General features: G+C 40.9%; 1 protein-coding gene across 2 annotated transcripts in view; it reads right to left on the bottom strand.

The window, feature by feature from the left end:
- Positions 1–270: 270 nt before the first annotated feature.
- Positions 271–16,452, bottom strand: part of LOC138757800 (probable E3 ubiquitin-protein ligase HERC6) — an 88,781-nt gene continuing 72,599 nt past the window's right edge. Inside the window, exons 19-24 of one of the 2 annotated variants that reach the window (XM_069925721.1) lie at positions 14,540–14,703; positions 12,141–12,198; positions 10,274–10,344; positions 8,519–8,702; positions 7,443–7,545; positions 271–940 (exon numbers count right to left, since the gene is read on the bottom strand). In XM_069925721.1, the coding sequence (XP_069781822.1) occupies positions 762–940; positions 7,443–7,545; positions 8,519–8,702; positions 10,274–10,344; positions 12,141–12,198; positions 14,540–14,703 (759 nt within the window). In that variant the 3' untranslated portion in view covers positions 271–761. Of the gene's footprint in view, positions 971–7,442; positions 7,546–8,518; positions 8,703–10,273; positions 10,345–12,140; positions 12,199–14,539; positions 14,704–16,452 lie in introns of both variants that reach the window. The other variant, XM_069925720.1, reaches the window with a different exon arrangement.

Below are 16,452 nucleotides of genomic sequence, written 5' to 3'. Positions count from 1 at the left end.
ACATCTATCAGATACTGTTGGGTCCCATTTATTTAACTTTTGCGGTGTAATGTATAGTCTGTGTAACCAATTATATTGTATCATACGCAGTCTCGTATTTATTGTATTTCTCATCGTTCCAGAACATAATTTCTCCCATGTTTCCTTTTTTATCTTTATATTTAAATCTTGTTCCCATTTTTGTTTAGTTTTACCATTTGTTTCCTCATTCTCCTTTTCTTGCAGTTTAATATACATATTTGTTATAAATCTTTTGATTAACATTGTATCTGTAATCACATATTCAAGGTTACTTCCCTCTGGTAAACTCAAATTGCTTCCTAATTTATCTTTCAAGTAGGATCTCAGTTGGTAATATGCCAGCGCTGTATCTCCAGTTATATTGTACTTATCTCTCATTTGTTCAAAGGATAAGAATCTACTTCCTGAAAAACAATTTTCTATTCTTTTAATCCCTTTTTTTCCCATTTTCTAAAGGAAAGGTTGTCTATTGTAAAAGGGAGTAGCTTATTTTGCGTCAATATTAGTTTTGGTATTTGATAATTTGTTTTATTTCTTTCTACATGAATCTTCTTCCATATATTGAGGAGATGGTGTAATACTGGAGAAGTTCTATGTTGTACCAATTTTTCGTCCCATTTATATAATATGTGTTCAGGTATCTTTTCCCCTATTTTATCTAATTCTAGTCTCGTAGTGGACAGGATGAAGTTAGTGATGTCTGTTCTGTTAAAATCTGAAATTTCTTCTGCTGGTGAGGTTCATGCCATTTGAAATGATTTTTTGGCAGTGATAGCTCTCACCAGTTTTGTTTTAAGTGATGCTGGACTGGTGTACTCTGGAAGATGCAGAATCTTAAAACAAGTGGTTGCCATTGGAAGATCATCTTCGGTCAAAGTGCATGAGGAGATGTTTATCTGCATGCTCTTCATTCCCATCACTGGAATTTGATAAAATGCAGTGACAAATGCTGAAAAAGGAATATTTAAAGTTGTACTACATGATCTTTAAAACTGTATTTTCCACATGTGTAAACTTTGTACAAATCGGCATTTGAAAATGACAGGCAAGAAACAAAATAAAAACTGCTGCTGTCAGATGACTGACAGGTGGCAATCAAGAAAACTGAGTTAAACAGCACAGAAATAGTCCATTCAACTCAATGGTTTTGCACCAACCATCAAACATGTGTCTTGTATGAGCTTGCAAAGAAAGTGCATTCGCCACCCAAATGTGTCAGCATTCTCTAGCTCATAATAAGGATATGGTGAACTGTGTTGCACGTCAAGTATCCTACAATAGAACAACTCCAATTGAACTCCAGAATCTAGTTTTCATGGAAACGAGTTCCAGACTTTGACTTTGAGTGGAAAAAACTGGCAGATACACAGGTGTGGTACTGAGGGAGTACTTTACACGAAAATGTTGCAGAACATCAGCAAGCCATGCTGGGTTCTTTATGTAGCAAAGATAAAGATACATAACCAAGGAATGTGCAAAAGGCACTTGAATAAAACAGTGGGGGGAGAGGCAGGGTGAGGAGGACAGACGCACAGACAAGAGGTCATATGGGTGGGAGGACACGAGAGAAAAAGCTGAGAAGTGATAAAGGGAGGGGAAAACTCTCTGAATGGAGAGGGAAGGGGGTGATAGTCTGGAGGAAAAGAAACAGAAGATGGAGAAGATGGAGGAGAGGGAGACAGGGAAATGGCTTAATGGAAATCAGAGAATGCCATCCAGTTGGAGAGTGCCCAAACAGAATAGTAGATGTCGCTCTTCCAATTTGAGGTGGTTTGGCAGTGCATAAGGCCATGGACAGACACGTTAGCACGAATCAGGCATGGAACTGAAATGGTGGGCCACAGCAGCAGACAGAGCAAAGGTGCTCAACCAAGCAATCTGCCAGTTTGCGTCCAGTCTCCGCTGTAGAGAAGGCCACAACGGGAGCACTGAATGCAGTACATGACCCCCACAGATTCATAAATGAAGTGTTGCTTCACTGGGAAGGACTGTTTTGGCCCCCGAATGATGGTAAGGTGGGAGGTATAAATATGGTACTTCCTGTATGACTAGGGGGTGATTACTGGGAAGGCAGGAGTGGAAGAGGGAGTCACAGAGCGAGTGATCCTTGCGGAAGGCGGAGAGGAAAATGAGAGCAAGATGGGTGGCAGGATTATGTGGGTGATGGAAATTGTGGAAGCTAATATGCTGCATTTAGAGGCTGGTGGAGTGGTAGGTGAAGACAAGGAGAATCTGTCATTGATACTTCTTGAAGCTGATGGGGCTGAACTGATGATGGTAGAGGGGAAGCCATGGTTTTTTGGAGGAGGGCATCTTGAATGATCTGGAATGGAAGACCTCATCCTGGGAGTAGAAGTGATGGAGGTGGAGGCATTGGGAGAAAGGAATAGAATCCTCACAGGGTACCCTCACAGGGTACAGGATGTGAAGAGATGTAGTCGAGGTAATTGTGGGAGTTGGTAGGCTTGAAGAAAAAGTATGAATAAAGTTTGTCTCCCGAGATGGAGAGAGAGTGAGAAAGGGGAGAGTGTTGCCAGAGATGGACTGAGTGAATTTGAGGTCAGGCTGAATGTTGGCAGCTATGTGAATAAAGTTGACTTACTCATCACGGGTGCATGAGGCTGCACCAATGCAGTTGTCAGTGTAGCAGAGGAAGTGTTGAGGGGCCTTGCCCGTGTAGGCTTGTAGCATGGATTGCTCCACATAACCAAAAAAAAAGGCAGACATAGCTGGGACACATGCAGGTATCCATGTCTATCCCTTTGACTTGGAGAGAGTGGGATGAGTCAAAGGAGAAGTTATTGAGGGTGAGAACAAGCCCTGCCAGGCAGGGGAGGTTGGTAGTGGAGGGGTCTGGTTGGGTCAGTTGTTGAGAAAGAAACAAAGGGTCTTGAGACTTTCAATATGATGGCACTCTATCATGGAATCCATTATGAAAATGAGGCAGTCAAGATCAGGGAATTGGAAGTTGTTGAAGTATGGACGGCATGTGAGGTATTGTGAATGATATTGTAGGGAGTGATTCAACCAGGGAAAAATGTGGCGTCAAGGTAAGATGATACAGGAGCCTGAAGAAACAATGGGTCTACTGGGACAATTGGGTTTGTGGATCTTGGGTAGGAAGTAGATCCAAGCAATGCAAGCAAGTTTGGGAAGCTGTAGGTAAGAAATGACAGGAAATGAACAGCCCCTCTGCTCCTAGACGTAACAAGGACAGGATTCTCCTTGTCCTCACCTAGTACCCCTCCAGCCTTTATATGCAACATATTATCCTCTACAATTTTTGTCACCTACAACATGATCTTACCCTCTCCTCCCCACTCTGCCTTCCATACGGACTGCTCCCTCTATTTCTCTTTCACTCATTCATCCCTTCCCATTCATTGGTTCCAACCCCTGTGACTGCAGAAAGTGCCACTCTTCCACCCACATCTCCTCCCTCACCACCATTCAGGGTCCTAAACAGTCCTTTCAAGAGAAGCAACACTTCACTTGTGAATCTGCGGGGGTCATCTACTGCATCTGGTGCTCTCATTGTGGTCTCCTCTGCATTCAAGAGGCTGGACCCAGACTGGGAGATTGTTTTTGCTGAGATATTCGCTCAGTCCATGACAAATGGCAGGGAGCTTCCCATGGCCAACCATTTTGATTTTGCATTGCACTCCCATGCCAGCATGCCTGTCCTCATGCACTGCCAAACCAAGGCCACCCACAAATTGGAGGAGCAACACCTAACATACTATTTGGGCACTCTTCAACCAGATGATATTAAGATTTGAGTTCTCCAGTTTCCATTTAGCCACTCCCCTCCTCTTTCCTTTTCTCCAGCTCTCCTCCCTTTCCCACTCCATTCAGTGAGCTAAATCCCCCCCCATTACTTCTCAGCTTTTTTCTCTTCTTCCCTCCCACCCATATCCATTGAAGACTTGCCTGTGCTCCTTCCCCTTCCTCTCTCCCCACCCACCATTTTATTCAGGTGCCTGTCTGTTTTTTGCTCATACCTTGATGAAGGGTTCAAGCCTAAAACATTGGTTGTGTATGAACATTGCATGAATTTTCCAGCATTTTTGTGTAAACTACAATCACAGCATCTGCACACTTTCTTATTTAACTGAGGGAGTTTGGCGCTGTTTGTACTATTCTTTCCAATTTCTTGGTCTCATTAAAAGATTTGGATTCACTCTTATCTAAATGGTCAGCGTAGATATGATAGGCCCAAGTCCCTGTTCCTGCGTAAATCTCTCGGATTTAGGAGATTATTAAGAGAGCTGGAGAGGCACCAAGGTTTATGATGGTGGGATGGCATGACTTTGAATGGAAAGGATAGTAAATTGCTTTTTATGAGATAACATGTAAGTATATTTAATCTGGATTAAATAACTGGATAAAGGGAGTGAGTGGGTGCAATGTTGCCCTTTTTGTTAACCAAAATAGTCGACAGGGCCTAGGTGAAAAGATCACAATTAAGAAGCACCCTCTGTGGAAGTATCTTGAACTTATACTGGATCTAATAATGAGTAATGAACCTGGTCAGGTGGAGGACCTCTCGGTGGGGGAGTATTTTGGTGAGAGTGAACACAACTCCCTGAGTATTAGCATACTTATGGTCAAGGATAAAAGCAGATAAAATGGGGAGGTGTTTATTTGGGGAAGGACTAAGCTAATTAAAATAGGATGAGGCAGGGACTAGGGAGAGTAAATTGGAAACAGATGTTCAAGGGTGAAAGAACAGAATGAATGTGGAGGAAGTTTAGGGACCACTTGTGTTGAGTTCAGGATAGGTTTGTCCCATTGGGACAGGGAAAAAGGGTAGGAAAAGGGAACGTGGTTGACAAAACAGGTGAGCCAGCTTGTTAAGAGAAAGAAAGAAGCATTCAATAGATTTAGGAAGCAGGAAACAGGAACAGCTCATGAGAATTATATGGTAGCCAGGAAAGGACTTAGCAGAGGTCAAAGGGGTACGAGAACAACTTGGCCGGTGGGATTAAGGAGAACCCCAAGGTGTTCTATGTGTATGTGAGGGACCACGTGAATGAAGGTGGGGCTACTCAAGGATAAAGGAGGCAACATGTACCTGGATGCAGAGGTTATTGGGGAGATCCAAAATGAATAATTTGCTTCAGTATTCACCAGAAAAAAGGACCTTGATCAGGGTGAGGTCAGAATAGAAAAGGCTTGTGTGCTGGACAATGTTGTGATTAAGAAAGTGTTGGATGTTCTTAAAAACATCAAAATTGATAATTCCCTGGGAATGGACATGATATAACCCAGGTTACTCTAGGAAGGGAGGGAAAAGATAGTTGAGGCATTGGCAATGATCTTTGAGTCCTCCTTGGCCACAGGGAGATGCTGAATGGCACAAGAAGAGCTTCTTCCCCATTGCCATCAGATTTTTGAATAATCAATGAACCAAAGACACTGCCTTACTTTTTATGCACTATTATTTATTTATTTATAGTAATGTCGTAAGATGATTATAATATGTATGTTTGTATATGATGCTGCTGCAAAGCACCGACTTTTGTGACTTGTTCACGACAATAAATTTCTGATTCTGAAAAAGTAATAGGGAGAATCCTGGGAATTATAGATCAGTGAGTCTTATGTCTTATGGTGTGCAAACTATTGGAAAGAATTCTTAAGGATAGGATCTATGAGCAATTGGTGAAGTGCAGTCAACACGGATTTGTGAAGGATAGTCAACACGGATTTGTGAAGGATAGTCAACATGGATTTGTGAAGGATAGTCAACACGGATTTGTGAAGGATAGTCAACATGGATTTGTGAAGGATAGTCAACATGGATTTGTGAAGGATAGTCAACATGGATTTGTGAAGGATAGTCAACATGGATTTGTGAAGGATAGTCAACATGGATTTGTGAAGGATAGTCAACATGGATTTGTGAAGGATAGTCAACATGGATTTGTGAAGGATAGTCAACATGGATTTGTGAAGGATAGTCAACATGGATTTGTGAAGGATAGTCAACATGGATTTGTGAAGGATAGTCAACATGGATTTGTGAAGGATAGTCAACATGGATTTGTGAAGGATAGTCAACATGGATTTGTGAAGGATAGTCAACATGGATTTGTGAAGGATAGTCAACATGGATTTGTGAAGGATAGTCAACATGGATTTGTGAAGGATAGTCAACATGGATTTGTGAAGGATAGTCAACATGGATTTGTGGAGGATGTGCTTCACAAGCCTAATTGAGTATTTTTGTGGAGGTAACAAAAGAAATTAATGAAGATAGGATGGTAGATATGGTCTATATGGATTTTAGTAAGGCCTTTGACAAGATCCCCCATGAGACTCATTCAGAAAGTCATGAGCCATGGGATCCTTGGAACCTTGGCGGTGTGGATTAAAAATTGGCTTGCATGCAGAAAACAGAGAGCAGTATTTGACAGAAAGTATTCTACCTGGAGGTCAGTGACTAGTAGATTCTGCAGGGATCTGTCCTAGCACCCTACTCTTTGTGATTTTTATAAATGACCCAGAGGAAGAAGCAGAATAATGGGTCAATAAGTTTGTGGATGATACGAAGGTTGGAGGAGTTGAGGGTAGTGCTGAGGGTTGTCGTAGGTTACAAAAAGATATAGATGGGATGCAAAGTTGGGCAGAAAAGTGGCAGATGTAGTTCAGTCTCGATAAGTGGGTATGTTTGGAAGATCAAACCAGAAGGCTGAGTACAAGGTTAATGGTCAGATAATTAATAGTGTGGAGGAACAGAAGAATCTTGGGGTCCAAATCCATGCATCTCTCAACAATGCTGCACAGATTGTTAGGGTAGTTAAGAAGGCCTATGGGATGTTGGGCTTCATTAATAGGGGGATTGAGTTCAAGAGTCGAGAGTCACGTTGCAACTCTACAAATCTCTAGGAAGGATGTGGATGCAGGGGAGATTTACCAGAATGTTGCCTGGTTTGGAAAATAAGTCTTAAGAGTTAAGTTTAGCAGAGCTGGAACTTTTCTCTTTGGAGTATAGAAGGATGAGAGGAGACATAAAAGAGATCTACAAGATTCTGAGAGGCATAGATAAGGTAGAGAGCCAGTGCTTTTTTCCCAGGGCAGGAATAGAAAACACCAGGGGAGATGTGTACAAAATGAAGGGAGGAACATTTAGGGGAGATTTCAGGGGTAAGTTGTTTTACACAGAGTTGTGGGTGCCTGGAATGCCTTGCTGGGGGCTGGGTGGAAGTTGAAACATTGGGGCATTTAAGACCCACTTAGACAAGCATATGGATGAAAAAAAAAAGGATTATAAGATAGGAAGGATTTAGTTTGTTTTGGTAGGAATATAAAGGTCAGCACAAGATCAAGGGTCGAAAGTCCTGTACTGTGCTGTAATGCTGTAATGTTCTAAGTTGTCTTAGACCTGGGATGTCATCAGAGATCAATGAGGTACTTACCAAGGAACTGTTTCTTCTCATCCAAAGACAGCTGATGGAAAACGTCCCAGAACATCTTGATGGTTGGGTGTGATCTGTGGTACCTTCCTTTGTAGACTGTATTCTGAATGAAAAACACCATTAGTGCTTACAAACATACACAGAGGAGAGAGAGATGAACGATAAAAAGCTAAAAATTACAGTGGCTTGTGCTTACATTGAGGACATGAGGACTTACACTGTGGGAGAGTAGTAATCAAAAGACTGACGCCGTGGAACATATGGAGAAATTTATTCAGGAAATCAAATATTCTGGCAAAGGCGTCAAAATCAAAAGGGGACAAGTTTAAGGTGAGAGGAAAGCATTCTAAGGGGAATGAATCTAAGGGATATGTTTCTTTTTAGAGTGGTTGACAGCTGGAAAGCACTGCCAGAAGGAATGGTGGAATCAAAACTAGCACTTCAGGACATGTCAAAGTTGGCAATGCACAGTGATAGCTCAGTTAGACAGTTCTGGGTTTAGATTCCATTAAGAGACTTAGGCTCCAAGATTGAAGCTAATCGTCCCATGCATTACCAAAGCCCTCATTTAGTCTCTCCGTTGTGCACAAACGATCACGTGAGGCACCTCCGAAGGAGAGCAGAAAATTCAGCCTTAGTATCTCTGCCAAAGCAGATTTCTTGCTCAACATTTCTAAAACTTATTGGTTGGTCTTTATCAGCCTACAGTTTTATGGAGGCTTATTTTAATAGTTACAAAATTACAAGAGTGACAATGCTCCATATTCAAGTGTAAATTGCTCTGAGATGTCCTAAAAGTGAAATAATAGGTGTGATAAAAAAAACAATTCTTTATCTCAATTCCTATGTTTACAATATTAACTCATTTAAGATTACATGAATAGATCCTCTGCTGTGCTTATGACTGATGACCACTTTCCAAATGCAAGTTGATCATTGGGTGTTTTGTAAGAGGCTAAGTGCATTGAATCAACATTGTTATTTCAGTGGTATTTGAGGGAATTTATTGTGCATAAACTTTTCCCCATGTGACAATAATGAATGCTCTTGAAAGACTATGCAGATTATTCTCAAACCTCTTCCAGGATTTTCCAGTCATAGTCATCACTTCCAACCAACATTTTCTTCAGTTCTTGAGGGTTGAATAACTTAATTACATTTTCATCTAAAATGTGGTAGAATCCATTTCTAAATTCATCATAGGTTTTCTTGATTGAAGTTTTGAATATGTAATTCAAGAAGTCTTTGACAAATTTCTTCCTTTGATTAAGGAGAGAAAACAAAATTTAAAATACAATAAGAATGTTCAATGCAAAGAAACATATTTGTTCACAGGATGAGGATGTCAACATTTGTTGCCAATCCTGATTTTGAGGAAGCAATTAAGAGCCAACCACATTGGTTGGTCTGGCATTATATTAAAGCTTCACCAGGTAAGGAAAGCAGATTTGTATCCTTTCAGGACTTCAATGAACCAGATGGGCTTTTACATCAGTCCAGATGTTCGATGGTTTTTACAATGAAGACCACGATTGATTCCAGATTTATTTTGTCAATTCAATTTAAATTCCTCAACTGGCATGGTGGGATTCAAACTTTTGTCCAATATAATTTAACCAATACACTACAGTTCCAATGCAAATGTAAATAAGGAGCATAGGAGGCGCAGCTACATTTCTGAGACTGTTCCCCAAGCAAGTGAAACTTGAGCCACAGGATAACTCTTGGACTCCAGCTATTACACATTTTTTTTGGTGAGCCATGATCTCATTGGACTGATGCAAGGAGTAAAATCTCTGTTAAAAATCAATTCATCAGATGACAAAAATGATCCAATGCTGTAGTGTTTGACAGGGTAGAGAGGGATGGATGACAAACTCTTCCTGTGCTGTCATTCCTTTGATGTTCCAAAGTGATCCGATCAGGACATTGTAGGAGAGTATTAAGCAGAAGGTTGACACTGAGCCATGGAAGAGGAAATTCATTCAGATGATCATAAATTTTGGCAGAGGCATCAAAACAAGGAAGCATGGGTTTAAGGTGAGAGGAAAAAGTTTTTATGGGGATCTGAATGTTTATTCTTTACGCAGTGCATGGTTGATACCTGCAATGGACTGGCAAAAGAGGTGGTAGAATCAATGACTATGTTTAGGAGGCATTTAGATAGGCGCTTGAATACACAGGGCATATGATATGGTCCCAATTAGACAAATGAGATTAGTGAAGTTTGGCAAAAATGTTCAGCATTGAAGTAATGGCTGAAAGGCCTGTTCCTATCCTCTAAACCTCCAAGATGTATTTTTGAGGAGGTTATTAAAAGAGGAAAAAGAGGCAGAGAGATAGGATGGGAGGCCTTGGCAATAGAAGATTGGGATGGGATGGACTTGGCCATTGAAAAGACTGGGATGAGATGTCCTTGACAATGAAAAGGATTGGGATGGGATGTCCATGATAATGGAAAGGACAAATGCCAGTGGGAAATGTTTAAATTTGAGAATGATTTACAGAACCAAACTGGAGATGTGCAAGGATCTTGCTGGGCTTCAGGAAGTGAGATAAGTAAGCAGACAGACCTGGAAAAGCATGGAAAAATTTGAAAGTGTTTTGCATGATGAGGAGCCGGAGTCAATCAGCAAGCACAGGGGTGAAGTGTGTTGCTTGATATGAGCCAGTGAAGTTTACTTTGAGCAAAACAATGGAGATGATCCAGGAGAAAGAGGAATAGTTCAGTCAGACATGAGGTGGGAATGGGATGAATTTGGAGAGATAATACTAGCAATTCCAATGTTCTAACAATAATCTAACAATAATCTGACTGAACTATAACTCACCGGTTCTTGTTTGTTAAAGGTCGATTTTCTCCATTCGGAAAGATGTCAACTAAATGGCCTTGCCAGGGCATCTACATAAAAACAGCTAGTTACTGGTTTTGCTGCTGTTGGATCTGATAATAACCAAGACTGTTTAATGTTTTTTTTTAAATATTATATTTATGATTTTCCAGACTTGAACTCAAACAATTATCAACATTATCAACATCAATGCTAACATGGTCAGCATTGACAACAATTTACAATAATCCATAATATGCAGTTTCTGTAGAATTAAAGCTCCTTTTATCACCCTTCAAACCCCCCCCCCCCTCTCTATTTGACACTGAACGTATACACAGGACACTAAAGACATACACAACAAAGGGAAGAAACATATGGGAGGATTTTGTGGGTTTGTCATGGCACGATGGCCAGAGCGCAGGCTGTTTCAATTTCTTGTCTGTGCTTTGTCGGGACAAGTTGGACCCCCAAGACATCCCCAACCCCCAAGCAGGCAAGGCAGGACACATGGTCCATTATAGTCATGCTCCCACAAGATTTAAATAAGGCTGCCAAGTTTTTTTTGAAGGTGTCATTTTTTTTTTCTCAAGTTCTAATTGATTTTCTCCAGGGGAACACAGCTTTGAATTTCCATGTTCCAGCGCATGATGCTCAGGTAGGAGTCGGACTTCCAAGTAACCACTATGTACTTCCTGGCCTCTGCCACAAATTGAATTTGGAATTTGGACAGCTTCATTGTAAGTTGTATGTCCATAATGTTTCCCAACAGGAACAGCTCACGGTCCTGCGGGAATTCTTTACCTATGATTTTTCCCTAGGGCTTGGCCTAGTTCCACCCAAAAGGGTCTCACCTTGGTACATGTCCAGGTTGCATACACAAAGGTTCCTGTCTCGATGCCACATCTAAAACATTGGTCCAAGATCTGTTCAATTTTTGCGGTTTCAGGTACAGCTGATGCAGAAAATTGCCTGTACCGTGCATTGATGGTTATAGTCATGTTGTTCAGACACAGGTCGGGCCAGTAGTGCTCATAAATTGCTATTCCTAAGTCTGACTCCCATCTCTGTCTTGATTTATGAAGACCCGGCTTGGGTCCTTCCATCTGGAACCAGGAATACTCTGCCAATATGAACTTCCGAGTGTTCCCCTTTCGATTTATGGTCTCTGTGTTGCTGCATTTTGGCAGGGCCATGGTTGGACCTAATTTGTTAGCAGTAAGTAGTTCCAGAATTACAAAGGAAGAATATATTTTAAAGATGTGCATGGACAGATATATTTGGGGATATATATTAATATATATGGATTAAGCTGAAGTTTGTGTATTGTGGACTATGACAAAGCCTTGAAGATGCTGAGGAACTTCACTGGTGAGAGAGTAAAAGAGGAGAAAAAGGAGTCTCGGACAAGACGGCACATCTTCAGGATTAAAGGGCATACGTATAGAATAGATTTTTTTTAGCTAATGTGTGGTGAATCTGTGGAATTTGCTGCATGGGCACTTGTGGAGCCAATTTATTGGGTGTAATTGAGGCAGAGATTGATAGGTTCTTGATTAACCAGAGCATCAAATGTCATGGAGAGAAGGCCGGGTGGGAGGCTGAGTGGAAGTATGGATCAGCTCATGTTTGAATGATGGGTCACATGCTTTGGACTGAATGGTCTATCCCTGCACCTATGTCTTATGGAAAAACTGTTCACAGTGAAGACAGGTCAGTAACCAGAGAACACAAGCATAGCAGCAAGACCAGAGGAGACGTTTTTAAAAAAATTACAGCACAACAAATTGTTGTCAGTATGTGCTGAGTACAGCACTTGTATTTTCTCCATCTATGCACAGGCTTAAACACATCATGTTTTACTCACCGTACAGTTCAAGCCCACATCTTCAACCTTGTCATTCTCCAAAATATCTTTCAGATTTCTGGAAATAAGCAAATGGGGAAGAAAAACATTTATTTACAATTGAAATTGCACTGAAACTGCAGTTGCTGTGTTGAGCTTATATTTAAAATTATTGAGGACAAAAATAAAACTGGACAAAATAAAATTTGATCCTTTCCTGTTGATGATTGCAGAGACAAGTCAAACGGGTGATTACTTTGAGTTCCATTTTACTACAGAGACAACATAGCCCTGGCTGATTAATATACATGACTTTGGTCAAGGAGGATTCGGTCTAAAAATTCAGGGAAGTGAAAATATTGCACATCCTAATTGACAGGGGAACCTGCCTTCAAGATCGGGCAATGAGAAGATGAGCTCCAAGGTACAACTTTTCAGAAATTGCTGGCAAATAAGGGCAAATCCAGCTGGGGCGAGTATTTTGTTTGGACACACTGGCTACAGACACCCCAACTTTACTTTTCCCTTTGCTCCTCCCATTACTTCCTTCCACCCTTACTCCTTTTTCTGCTCTCCTTTAACTTCTCAAATATAACAATCTTCCATTTGTACATGAAGGCTTTGGGAATATCAGATACTATGGAATCACATGGGTTCTAAAGTTCTGTAGTTCATCTGATAGGAATCTGAAAGAGGCTATGTCAATATATGTCTTTTTCTTTTGTTTTATATTACAACCCTCAAATAATTAGCGGATGAATAGGGTCCTGAACTGATTTTAATACCCTTTGTTCTTGCAACTTGGTTCCCCTTTTATACATGTTCTTCATTCTCTGTGGGCAGAAAAAAACCTCTGGCATCTGACACCTATGGAGATTGGTAGATGCCAGATAAGTGAGTTTTCTGATTGCTCAAGACTCGTTCTTACACTGCCCACCTAATACACCTGCATTAAGAATAAACAGTTTAAAAGATTTAAAAAAATACTATACTGTATTTACACTGAACATTTGCATGAATATATCAACCTGAAAGAATTTTTCTTTATTTTCATTCATTCTTTGAAAATATTTAACCATCACTGCATCTCCATGGATGATGAACAATAACATTATAGATAATCAAGTTTACAGATGAAGACTTAATAATATACTAATAAAAACTATTACTTAGACTCTAACTAAGCAGCAGCCAACAGTGAGCAACATCAACCAGTTCTTCATTCTGGCGACAATATTTTATTCAAGTCAACTTTATTCAAGCAGCTGCAATGAGCAAAGTATGAACAAAGCCCTGTGCTGGCTGAATAATTGCTCCCATCTTCATCAAAGTTTTGTGTTACTTCAGAAAATATTCACTTTTATCATTTTAAACTTTTATTTAAATCTTTATTTGTCATAATCATTCCATCTATCTATTTATTTATTTTGCCGGTTGCTTGAATTCCACATAACGCGGGTTTTACTGTATCAATACTTTCCCCACTGCACCTGACAGTGTGAGCTCACAACACCAGAAAATCTTCCAGCATTTTGATAAAAGATGCGCTCAGCTAAACAGAATGGAAAATCAAATTGTGCAGAGGACACAAATATAGATTGCTAGTGAGTGGGCAAGGCTCTGGCAGATGAAGATCAATATCAGTAAGTGTCAGGAAATGTCATCCAATTTGGAAAGAAAAATAGTAGATTGAACTATGATTTGAATGGTGAAAAACTGTAGCATTCTGTTGTGCAGAGAGACCCAAGAGTGCTGATGCTCAAATTATAAAAGGTTATTTTGCAGTGATGTTCAACTTCATTGCCAAAGGGATTGAAGTTAAGAGCAGGAGATTCTGCTTCAACTGTACAGGACGCTGGTGAGGTTGCACCTCGAGTTCTGTGTATTGTTCTGACCTCCTCACTTGAGAAAGGATATACTGGTAGTACTGAGGAGATTCACCAGGTTGATTCTGGAAATGAAGGGTAGCTTAACAGGAGAGATCTACATTCATTGGAGTTCAGAAGAAGAAGGGGCACCTTATAGACACATAACATCATGAAAGGAATAGATAGAAGCAGTGAGGTTGTTTTCACTGGTCGGAGAAACTGGACCTCAGTGTCTTAAGATTTGGGGAAGTAGATTGAAGATAGAGATAAAGGGGGAAATGCTTCTCCCGGAGAGTGGTAAATCTGTGGAATTCTCTGCCCAAGGAAGCAATTGAGGCTGCCTCATCAGTGTATTTAGGATGCAGGTAGATACATTTTTGAAGAATAGGGGAAATTAATGGTAATGGGAAACAGGTAGGTAAATGGAGCCCAGATCAGCCACGATCTTATTGAATGATGGAGCTGGTTCATCAGACCAGGAGGCCGACTCCTGCTCCTATTTCTTATGTTGTTATTTTCTTATACTTTATATCTTTTGATGAAGGAAGTTACCTGTGCAAATCATCATCTAATTCTAACAGATCCTCCAAAGATGGTTTGATACCCAATAGCATCTTAAATAGCACAAGAGGGAATGGGATATAGACCACACATTTGTTGTACAAAACAAGACCGCACAACATTCCAAGCAGAAAGTAGTCCTTCAGCACTGAGACCTAGAACAAAAATGACAACAGAATCAAAAATGTATACGGTGATTGATGGCCAAGAAGTATAAAGCTTCAGCTTCAGGTGCCCCAATGACAGAAAATATTTGACTTATTTTGAACACATAAATTGGTTCATTTATATTATAATGCAATTCTTATAATCTTCAAACCAAATTCCCAGTTTAATGAGAATCCAAGGACACACCCAAAATTTCAACATAGTAAAATTGTATAGCGAGGTTATTACACTTCTCTCTTATTGTTGATGGACTGTTTGCTGATTTTAATGTTTTTATGTATGAAGTTGAAGAATATTCTTGTCCTGGATTCTGGTGGTTCTGTTCCCTTTCTATTTGCTTGTGAATTTTTAGAATCATTAAGTGTGTCATCTCGTGCCATCTCAAGTACTTTGATGTTGGAGATGAAGTCGCTCCAATGAATGTTGAGGATAGAGCGGAGACAACGCTGGTGAAAGCGTTCTAGGAGCCGTAGGTGATGCCGGTAGAGGACCCATGATTCGGAGCCGAACAGGAGTGTGGGTATGACAACGGCTCTATATACGCTGATCTTTGTGAGGTTTTTCAGTTGGTTGTTTTTCCAGACTCTTTTGTGTAGTCTTCCAAAGGTGCTATTTGCCTTGGCGAGTCTGTTGTCTATCTCGTTGTCAATCCTTGCATCCGATGAAATGGTGTAGCCGTGATAGGTAAACTGGTTGACCGTTTTGAGTTTTGTGTGCCCGATGGAGATGTGGGGGGGCTGGTAGTCATGGCGCTGGGTAGGTCACGTCTCCAGAATGGAGGACCATCGCCTTCCCAAGATCGCGTTCTATGACGAGCTCTCCACTGGCCACTGTGACAGAGGTGCACCAAAGAAGAGGTACAAGGACTGCCTAAAGAAAGCTCTTGGTGCCTGCCACATTAACCCCCGCCAGTGGGCTGATCTCGCCTCCAACCGTGCATCTTGGCACCTCACAGTTCGGCGGGCAGAACCTCCTTGGAAGAAGACCGCAGAGCCCACCTCACTGACAAAAGACAAAGGAGGAAAAACCCAACACCCAACCCCAACCCACCAATTTTCCCTTGCAACCGCTGCAACCGTGCCTGCCTGTCCCGCATCGGACTTGTCAGCCGCCAACGAGCCTGCAGCTGACGTGGACATTACCCCTCCATAGATCTTCGTCCGCGAAGCCAAGCCAAAGAAGAAGAATTCATAATGTGGATGTGGATGTCCACAAAGCACAATACATTTTTTTGCACTGTCAGACTGTGTTATGTAATTGAACCTGAGATATTCAAAACCCACATTACACATCAGAATAATCTTCACTTTTGAATATTAATTTGTACAACATAGTTTGAATATATTTAAGTACACAATGCATTTAATATTATCATAATAAAATTGACTATTGACACCAAGGCCCACATGAGCAAATGTTTTGACAAGATTCAATTTGTCATCATGTAATAAAACCAATGTCATATTACTCAAAATTGCCTTTTGTCTTCTGTAAGGCAGACAGATTTGGCGTCACCAGAAATTGCCTGAAATGTCAGAGAAGTAGAAGCAGAAGAAAGTCCATCCCAGAGTTACTGAGGGTCTGTGGATTTGCCTCCAGTGCTCTCACAGCCTCCGAAGGCACACAGAGTGCAGACTAAACCATCAGCAACATGAACTCCAGATCTGAATCTTCAATACAATGGGGAACCCTTCAGCACCCTTGTCACCCTCTGCATCCCAGTTCCAATACCTGGT

This window comes from Narcine bancroftii, chromosome 3 (assembly GCF_036971445.1).
Source record: "Narcine bancroftii isolate sNarBan1 chromosome 3, sNarBan1.hap1, whole genome shotgun sequence".
Lineage (NCBI taxonomy): Eukaryota > Metazoa > Chordata > Chondrichthyes > Torpediniformes > Narcinidae > Narcine > Narcine bancroftii.
This window is presented reverse-complemented; position numbering and strand designations above follow the sequence as displayed.